The sequence below is a fragment of the Chiloscyllium plagiosum genome, chromosome 1 (assembly GCF_004010195.1).
Source record: "Chiloscyllium plagiosum isolate BGI_BamShark_2017 chromosome 1, ASM401019v2, whole genome shotgun sequence".
NCBI classification, from domain to species: Eukaryota; Metazoa; Chordata; class Chondrichthyes; order Orectolobiformes; family Hemiscylliidae; genus Chiloscyllium; species Chiloscyllium plagiosum.
The window spans coordinates 2908135-2918442 of NC_057710.1; the positions used below are offsets into that span (position 1 = coordinate 2908135).

General features: G+C 44.3%; 1 protein-coding gene across 4 annotated transcripts in view; it reads right to left on the bottom strand.

The window, feature by feature from the left end:
- pdcd4a (programmed cell death 4a) overlaps positions 1–10308 on the bottom strand; it is a 61377-nt gene that overhangs the window by 38891 nt on the left and 12178 nt on the right. For all 4 annotated transcript variants that reach the window (XM_043687108.1, XM_043687185.1, XM_043687268.1 and 1 more), the window contains exons 2-3: positions 5836–6111; positions 2719–2816 (exon numbers count right to left, since the gene is read on the bottom strand). In XM_043687108.1, the coding sequence (XP_043543043.1) occupies positions 2719–2816; positions 5836–6111 (374 nt within the window). The remainder of the gene's footprint in view (positions 1–2718; positions 2817–5835; positions 6112–10308) is intronic.

The window sequence follows — 10308 nt, forward strand, 5'->3', positions numbered from 1 at the left end:
GAGCTGGAGCGGAGCCGCCTGGAGAGGCCGCGAGCTGGAGCGGAGCGGGCTGGAGAGGCCGTGAGCTGGAGCGGAGCGGGCTGGACAGGCTGAGAGCTGGAGCGGAGTGGGCTGGAGAGGCTGAGAGCTGGAGCGGAGTGGGCTGGACAGGCTGAGAGCTGGAGCGGAGCGGGCTGGCGAGGCTGAGAGCTGGAGCGGAGTGGGCTGGAGAGGCTGAGAGCTGGAGCGGAGTGGGCTGGAGAGGCCGTGAGCTGGAGCGGAGCCGCCTGGAGAGGCCGCGAGCTGGAGCGGAGCCGCCTGGAGAGGCTGTGAGCTGGAGCGGAGCGGGCTGGAGAGGCTGTGAGCTGGAGCGGAGCCGCCTGGAGAGGCTGTGAGCTGGAGCGGATTGGGCTGGAGAGACTGTGAGCCGGAGCGGAGCCGCCTGGAGAGACTGTGAGCCGGAGCGGAGCAGGGACAGTTGTTGGACTCGGGTCTGGCACAAGCAGTCAGCAGCTTGCGATGCCGATCAGACCACATGTGGAAGGCATGAGAGGAGACACTGTAAACTTTTCACTGTACTCCTGTACTGGAATACACATGACAATAAAGGATATTCTTTTCTTCTATAGAGGGATATGGATCCATTAAATGAGGACAGTTTTAGTATGGAAGGACCACATGCCTTGGTGCTGGCTTGAAGGGGCCAAGGGCCTGTTCTTGTGCTGTACTGTTCTGTTCTTTGTAAGTCTTGTACTCCAGAATTTGCCACACTCCCTAGCCAAGCTGTTCCAGTACAGCTTTGCCTGTCCAATTACTGCTACACTCTACTCTTGATGAAAGTAAAGATAGCTGTGGACAGTTCTTCGAGCAGCATTTACTCAATAACAGCCTGCTGACTGATGCTCGGTTTGTCTTTTGTATGGCCACTGAGCCCCTACCCTAATCAATGGGAATCATGAACTGAACTCTCCACTGGTTGGAGTCATACCTAGCACAAAGGAAGATGGTTGTGCTTGTTGGATGCCAGTCACCTTAGTACCAGGACATCATTGCAGGAGTTCCTCAGGGTAGTCTGGGTCCAAACATCTTCAGCTGCTTCAATAATCTTCCCTTCATCATGACGTCAGAAGTGTAGATGTTCCCTTATAATTAAGTAATGTTCAACACCACTCAACTCATCAGATACCAAAGCAGTCTGCACACACATAGCCCAAACAACAGTGAGAGGCAGAATGTGGCAAGTAATATGTGCATCCTATAACTGCTGGGTAATGACCATCTTCAACAAGAGATGCAAACCATCTCCCCTTGCCATTATTATTGCTGAATATTCCACAATCAGAAATGTGAAAATCAGGAACTGGATGCGGTTATTTGGCTTATCAAGACTGCTTTATCATTCAATAAAACACGACTGACCTTTGATTTCAATGCCTTATTCTTCACACCACTTCAGGTCTTAAATATCTGGAAATGATTCAATCTCTGCCTTGAAAGACTCAGTCATTGAACATCAGGACAGAAAATTCCAAAACATCACCACCGTGTGTGTGAAGCAATTCCGTATCTCAGTCCTAACTGATCTGCCCTTATTCTGAGAGTGTTCACTTGTTCTAGATTCAGTCCAGCCAGGGGAAACATCCTGCCTGTTTTTACTCTGTCATGCTCTGTAAGCATTTTACACATTCCAATCAGGAAGCCACTCATTCTTATAAACTCTCGACTCATCATCATAGCGGGTACCACCAACCAGAAACTGAACTGGACCAGCTACATATAAATAGAGTGGAGCAGTTCAGAGACTAGGACTTGTGTGGAAGCAACTCAGCTCCCAATACACCGGTGGAAAAACCAATATCAGGTGTGTGATGGAATACTCTCCACTAACCAGACCGATATAGCTCCAACTCAAATAGCTTGACATCATCAAGGGCAAAAGCAGTCCCCCATCTAAGATGGGGTGGCACGGTGGCTCAGTGGTTAGCACTGCTGCCTCACAGCGCCAAGGTCTCAGGTTCGATTCCAGCCTCGGGCGACTATCTGCGTGGAGTTTGCACATTCTCCCCGTGTCTGCGTGGATTTTCTCCGGGTGCTCCGGTTTCTTCCCACAGTCCAAAAATGTGCAGGTTAGGTGAATTGGCCATACTAAACTACCCATAGTGCTGGTGCATTTGTCAGAGGGAAATGGGTCTGGGTGGGTCACTCTTTGGAGAGTCGGTGTGGACTGGTTGGGCCGAAGGGCCTGTTTCCACACTGCAGGGAATCTAATCTAATTCACGCTTTCTGACAAGACACAGTGGCAGCAAGGTGCACTGCAACAGCTGACTCAGGGCTCCTTTGAACCTTCCAAAGCTGTAACTTCTTCCACCTGGAAGGCCAATAGCAGCAGTTACACAGGAAAACTCCTCTCTAATCCACACACACACACACCATCCTGACGTGGAACAGTATCACTGTTCCTTCTCTATTGCTGAGTTAAGATCCTGGAACACCCATCATAACAGCACTGTGGGTGTCCCAAAGATTGCAGTGGTTCAAGGTGGCAGCTCAGCACCATGGTAATAAGGGATTTACAATAAATACTGGTCCAGCCAGCGATACCCACATCCTGGAGAAGAATACAAAAATTGGAACAGGCCCTAAAACATCACACTCCAAAGTGTGCTCTAACCCTAAAAGGTTATATCCATTGTTGTCCTTGTACTGAGGGATTCTTTGGATCCAAGAAAACATACCCACCTGGACAGCATCATCATAGTTTGGATCACGAGCATCGGGTTCTTCATAATCATAAATAACTCCAGCCGCACCCCATACACCCTTCCCGCCAGCTCCACCTGGAACAAACAGAGTGGTTATACCCACAAATCAAAGAATCATGCTCAGCTCATTCTGAAATTTGAAATTCTTGTTCAAAAGGATGTGGACTGTGTTTTTTATTCACTTGTGGAACATGGGCATCGCTGGCTGGCCAGCATTTTGTGCCCATCCCTAGTTGCTCTAGAGGTGGTGGTGGTGAGCTGCCTTCTTGAACCGCTGCACTCCTTGTTCGGTATGTTGATCCACAATGCTCCTAGCTAGGGAATTCCAGGATGTTGACCCAACCACAGTGAATGAACAACGATATATTTCCAAGTTAGGATGGTGAGTGACTTGGAAGAGAACTTGAAAGTGGCAGTGTTCCCATATATCTGCTGACCCTGTCTAAGGTGGTGATATTCATGGGTTTGGAAAGTGCTGTCTAAGGAGCTTTGGTGAATTTCTGCAGTGCACCTTGTAGACACACTGTTGTGATTGAATGTCAGAAGGAATGGATGCGGTCAAAGAAGCTAACTTGTACTAGATAGTGTCAAACTTCTTGAGTGTTGCTGGGACTGCACCCAACCAGTCAAGTGGGGAGCGTTCCATCACACTCTTGACTTGTAGTCAGTGGACAGACTTTAAGGGACAGCACAGTGGCTCAGTGGTTAGCACTGCTGGCTCACAGCATCAAGGACTCGGTTTAATTCCAACCTCAAGTGACTGCCTGAGTGGAGTTTGCACATTCCCCCCATTTCTGCGTGGGTTTCCTCCAGCTGCTCCGGTTTCCTCCCACAGTCCAAAGATGTGTAGGTCAGGTGGAGTGGCCATGCAAAACTGTCCATAGTGTTCAGGGATATGTAAGCCAGGTGGGCTAGCCATGGGAAATGGAGGGTTACAGGGATTGGGTAAGAGGCGGGCGTCTGGATAGAACGCTCTTCAGAGGGTTGGTGTGGACTTGATGGGCCAAATGGCCAGCTTCCATACTGTAGGGATTCTATTCCATTCCATGATTCTATGAGTCAGGAGGGGAGCTCATCATCGCAGTATTCCTAGCCTTTGACCTGCTCATGTAGCTACTGTGTTTATATGGCAAATTCAGCTGAGTTTCTGGTCAATGGTACCCTCAGAATGTGGACAGTTGAGGATTCAGTCAAGGTAACACCTTTCTGTCAAAGGACAGTGGTTACATTGTCCCTTATTGGAAATAGTCATTGCCTGGCATTTGTGTTGCTAATGTTACTGGCAGGGACAAATCGAGATATCAAGACAGATCAAGACATTTTTTTTTACTGTGAATAAGTCTCAACAGGTTGATGGAATAGAAATTGACAATTATTTAATTAGCAAGAACAGTGGACTGAAAGGTCTGTAGGCCTCCTCTCACAAGCAGAAATCCCATCATGCGTAATGAGAGCAAGGACCCTGATAGAGCTTGAGGTTTTCTGCCTATTTAATATTTGACCTGCAGTGGCTTTTACCATTTTGCTTCCCTGTTGGAGTACATTTAGGAATATATAAATAGGGATCATCATCTAGAGGGAATGAAGGAGTGAAAACAAAGGATCCTACAATAGTAGAAAAGAAATTATCCTATAATTTTACCACAAAAGATACCAAAGGTCATCCTTCTCAAACTACCTGCAGTTACACAGTCATAAGAATCACAGAATCCCAACAACAGAAGCAGGCCTTTCAGCCCATTGAGTCCACACCGCCCCTCCAAACAGCATCCCACCCTCTCCCCTGTAAACCTGCATTTCCCATGGTGAATCCACCTAGCCTGCACATCATGGGGCAATTTAGCATAGCAAATCCACCTAACCTGCCCACCTTTGGACTGTCGGAGGAAACCGGAGATCTGGAGAAAACCAATATACACATGGAGAGAACGTGCAAACTCCACACAGTCACCAGAGGGTGGAATCGAACATGTCCCCGGTGCTTCGAAATGGTGACCACCCACTCATCTCCATCAGTTCTCCATAGCTGTCCAACTGTGGGGGACAGAGACGGTAAAACTCCTGACATCTGCAGTAGTCACTTCACCCGGTGAAACAGCGATGCTCTGAAAGCCTGTGATTTCAGATAAACCTGTTGGATTACAACCTGGTATCATGTGACTTCTGACTTTATCCACCCCAGTTGAACACCAGCACCTCCACATCACCTGCAGTACCCACACATGGTGTACTGTGTGCAGTTTTGGTCTCCCAACCTAAAGAAAGATTATACTTGCCATAGAAGAGTGCAATAGAGATTTACTAGGTTGACAGTAAGAATGGCAGGACTGTCCCAAGAGAAGAGATTAGTTGGACTCAAGTTCAGAAGGATGCAAGAGGAACTGACTAAAACGTATAAACATCTAACAGGGCTAGACAGACTGGATGCTTGGAGGATGATTTTCCTTGTTCAGAAGTATAGAACTGAGGACACTGTCAGGATACGTAACCTGTCTAAATCCCTCTGCAGAATCCTTTTGTCATCCTCACCATTTGTCTTTCCAACAATTTTTTTGTGTCACCTGCAAACTTGGCAACAGTACATTCATGAATATATAATGTAAATAATTGTGGTCTCCCTTAAATGAAAATGCTCTCATTATCCCAACTCAGTCTTCTATTAGCAAGGCAAAAGTAAAGACTGCAGATGCTGGAAATCAGAGTCTAGATTAGAGTGGTGCTGGAAAAGTACAGCAGGTCAGGCAGCATCCGAGGAGCAGGAAAATCGATGTTTCAGGCAAAAGCCCTTCATCAGGAATGAAGGCAGGGAGCCTCTGAGGTGGAGAGCAATTTACCATTAATGTTAATAAATTACTCCAGCTTTTACCTCAGCCTTATCTGCAATATCATACCAAATGCCTTTTGGAAATCAAAATACATTACAGATCCTAGTCCCCTTTATCTATCCTGATTATACATAGTGGAAAATAGGATGGCAATCAGGACAGAATTGGAATTAATATGTTTGAAGAATGCAAATCTTATTTCCCCCTGTTTCCTGACAATCTCTTGGACACTGACTAAGACCTCACAGGATAACTCATCATGATTTTACCTTTCTTTGGAAGGCCTCGTCCTTTTCCAGACCGAGATTTCCGGTCATTCAGTTTCCCTTTGGGGCTGTTTGGGTCTGTCCCTGGCTCACCACTCTCTGACACTGACTCCCGTGTGGTGGAGTCTCGGGAAGAGTTGCGCCTCAGCCGCCGTTTCGCTTTTGCCTTGATGCGAGCTTCACGCAGCATCTTTTCCTGAGGAGTCCCATTCCCATTCACCTCACCATCGTTCAACTCTTCATCATCATCAATATCCTCAGGATTTAGCAGATATAAATCTGAAATGAAAGAAAATTAAAAAGGTACAGAATTACAATGAAAACAACATTTCTCCATTACTCAAAGAAATATTTAGCTCCCAAAGATTAGTTGGGTATTCCTCCCTCACATGGCCATGATTTTTGTGATAACCTCAGCACTGTGTTTTGTTTCATTTATTTTTGTGTTTCAGCAGTTCAGCTCTGATTGAAGAAAGGTGGCTCAAAGGTTATCATTGGCTCTCTCATTGGCTGCTGGAAGGTGATGGCTCCATGACAACCAGATAATCCACAATTTACAATGCAAACCTCCTTGTACAAACTGAGAAAGCAAAATGTAGGATGTAAACACACTAAACAATTATCTCAAAGCTGACCCCGCTATCAAATCTGAAGGTTACAAATAAGAAACAAATAACTTTGAAAAATATACGAGAAGTGCCAAGAGCTTAAAAGTTGCTTTCATTAGTGTGGAAATAAGTAACAAGTGTCTCCTCACCCGGTTGTTTCATTTCTCAGGAATATTGACTTTTAGTACAAAAGCGGCTTCAATTCTTTTAGTCATAGAGCTGCACAGCACGGAAACAGACCCTGTGGTCCAACTCGTCCATGTCTACCAGATATCCTAAATTAATCTAACCCCATTTGTCAGCACTTGACCCATATCCCTCTAAACCATTTCTATTCATATACCCCATCCAAATGCCTTGAAATGCTGTAATTGTACCATCCTTCACCATGTCCTCTGGCAGCTCATACCGTACACTCACCGCCCTCTGTATGAAAAAGTTGCCCCTTAGGTCCCTTTTAAATCTTTCCCCTCTCACCCTATACCTATGCCCTCTAGATTTGGACTCCCCCACCCCAGGCTCATCTGATTAAGAATCTGTTGTAATCTGAGGTAACCTTCTTTACTGTATACTACACCACCAATTTGAGAACTGAAAACTTACTAACTATACTTCCTATGCTCACATCCTAATCATTTACATAAATGACAAAAAGCAGTGGACTCAGCACCGATCCCTGTGGAACACCACTGGTTACAGGCCTCCAGTCTGAAAGCAACCCTCCACCACCACCCTCTGTCTTCTATCTTCACGCCAAATTGATTAGAGGGAAGTGCAATTGCCTATTTAGTAGTAAGGCAGCATGTCCACATGCTCGGTTTGTGTTCAATCGCAGATCAATGGATGAGAGCCAAGGATAAAACTGGCCATTTGCTGCACCAAGTGTCAGTAACATTATAGATCATCTGACAGAACAGATATTCCAAGAGCAAAGAATGCTCAAAGTACCTAAGAAAACACAAAAGAGAAGGCTGAAGAATTTGTAACTTCAACTAGAAGTGCCAAACTCTACCACCTGAGATTCCTATCATCACAGATGCCAGTCTTGAATTAATTAATTACTCATGTACCGAGACACAGTATTGTCTTACATGCTTTACAGGCAGATCATTCTATACAAGTCTTGTTCCACAAATAAAAACAGAAATTGCTGGACAAACTCAGGTCAGGTAGCATCTTTTGAGACAAAGCAGAGTTAACATTACAAGTCTTGTGACCTTCTCCTGAACTGAAGAACCTCATTTGTATGGGCACAGAAGATAGATTTAAAAGGGACCCAAGGGGCAACCTTTTCCACAAAGAGTAAGGTTCGTGGAATGAATTGCCAGAGAAAGTGGTAGATACAGGCACAGTTATAACATTTAAAAGACATTTGGACAGGTACGTGAATAGGAAAAATTTGGAGTGATATGGGCCACACATAATAAGTAAGTGGGACTAGTTTACTTTGGGGAAACTTGCGTGGCTTGGATGAGATGGACCAAAGGGTCTGTTTCTATTGTGTATGACACTATGACTCAAAACTTTAACCATTTTCTCTCCACAGATGCTGCCAGACATGCTGAGTTTCTCCAGTAATTTCTTTGTTTATTTCAGATCTCCAGTATCCACAGTTCGATGCTTTATTCTAGTCTTTAGCCAATTTGATTTTGACCACTCAATGGTTAAGGCAATGGATACTACAAAGGTCCCAATATTCTGGCAGTACCAAGAGGTAAAGAATTTTGTTTATCAAAGACTTTTCTTGAGATTTTCATGGGACTACTTTTTGATTTTCATGAGTTATATTTTGGTTTTTATTGAGGGCTGATTTTTCATTCCCATCAACAAGTTTCGTAGGGGATGCCTACACGATATCTTCTGTATTTGCGTTGATATGCAAGGTACCTGGAAATGCTCAGAAAGAGAAGAATTAATCAAAAATCAATAAGCTATCAACTAATTACTGCCTTGATCAGCAAAGCTCTGTCAACAATCCTTTCCAATGCCTTTCCATTCCTTTCCTGAACACATTTGTGAATCAGATTTACAAATTTACAACAGTAGTTTATGGCTTTTGATTACTAAGACTAGTGTTTCTTTTAATGGGAGTTTATTTAACTCAGTGAACTTCAATTCGTTAACTGCTTTGGCAAGGTCTGAAATCATGGCTCCAAAGAATTTGTTCAACCCTTCACACGACGATGCTGCCACACCCAATAATCAGAGTCATTACAAATGTTGTACAGACATGGCTGCATCAAAGAACAAACCACATTCGTTACAGCCAGCTTCTCGTTCTTAATTTCCAAAACATTTTCTGTGCGCATGATAAACAGACTTCATGTAAGCCCTTCAAGGAAAATTATCAATAGGAATAAATGCTAGCTTGGCCAGCAACAATTACATCCATGAACAAAAATGAACAAACAACTCTATTGTGTCCCAACATTTAATAAGATCATGAGCAAACTTTTCATTAAATCCACTTTGCAATGAATCCCCACACCCATTAATTCCATTAGATTCCAACAATATTGATCTCAGCCTTGAACATGCTCAGGTGAACATACGTAACCTTCAGATAAAGAATGAAGATTCAGAACATAGAACAAACAAATGTCTCATCTTAGTCCTAAACGACCCAAGGTTGGCCTGACCTCAATCACTGGTAAGATTTTAAGAGTCCATTGTTCAGAATGAGATTCTGGAGTACCTGGAAGTGCATGTAAAACAGGGCCAAGTTAGCACAGCTTTGTCAAGTGGGGTCATGCCTGACCAAGCTGTTAAAAGTCTTTGAAGTAACAAGCAAGGTAGACAAAGGAGAGTCAGCGGATGTGATCGACTTGGATTTCCAGAAGTATTTTCATAAGGTGTTACACTGGAGACTGTCAAATAAGATAAAAGTCTATGGTGTTAGGGTCAAGGTACTGGCATGGATACAGAATCAGCTGACTGGTAGATGGCAGAGTGGAGGGATAACGGGGTCTCTTTCAGAATGGTAGCCAGTGGCAAGTCGTGTTCTGGAGAGGTTGGAACCACAACTATTCAAATTTTGCAAAAAAGATTCAGACGACAAACTTTATTCATAGGATGTAAGCATCACCGGCTGGACCAGCATTTATTGCCCAGAGGACAGTTCAGAGTCAACTGCATTGCTGTGGGTCTGGAGTCATATGTAGACCAGATCAGATAAAGATGGCAGATTTCTTTCCCAAAAGAACATTAGTGTAGCAGATGGACCTGAATAGTTGACAATGGTTTCATGGTCATCATTAAGCTCTAATTTATTATCACATTCAAATACTATCTGCCACGGCACAATTTGAGCCCAGGTCCCCAAAACAAACAGACGTGAAGAAAATGTTTTCACTAGTAGGAGAGACCAGAGTCCAATGACACAGCCTCAGATGAGAAGGAAATTTTTCAGCCAATGGTGGTGACTCGATGGAACTCACTGCCACGGAAGACTGTAGAAGCCTAGTCACTGAGTGCATTTAAGATGTTAGTAAGGATATCAAGGGTTACAGGAAGAAGGCGGGAGAACAGGGTTGAGAAACATATCAGCCATGATTAAATAGTGGAGCAGACTTGCAGGGTTGAATGGCTTAATTTGGCTCTAATATCTTATGGACCTCTTATCCTGAGGCTTTGCCTTGAGTTCTAGATCCTCCAGCCATCCTTTTTTTTAAAATTCTTACAGGTTTAATGAGATCACCTTGCAATCTTATAAACTCTAGAGAAAACAAACCCAATGAGCATTCTTTCTATACAGAGGAGAGCTCATATTCTAAAGACTAATGCAGTTGTTGTGGGTATGTTCACCAAGTTGGGAATTTGGTTTGCAGACGTTTCGTTCCTTTTCTAGGTGACCACTAGGGGGGGGAGA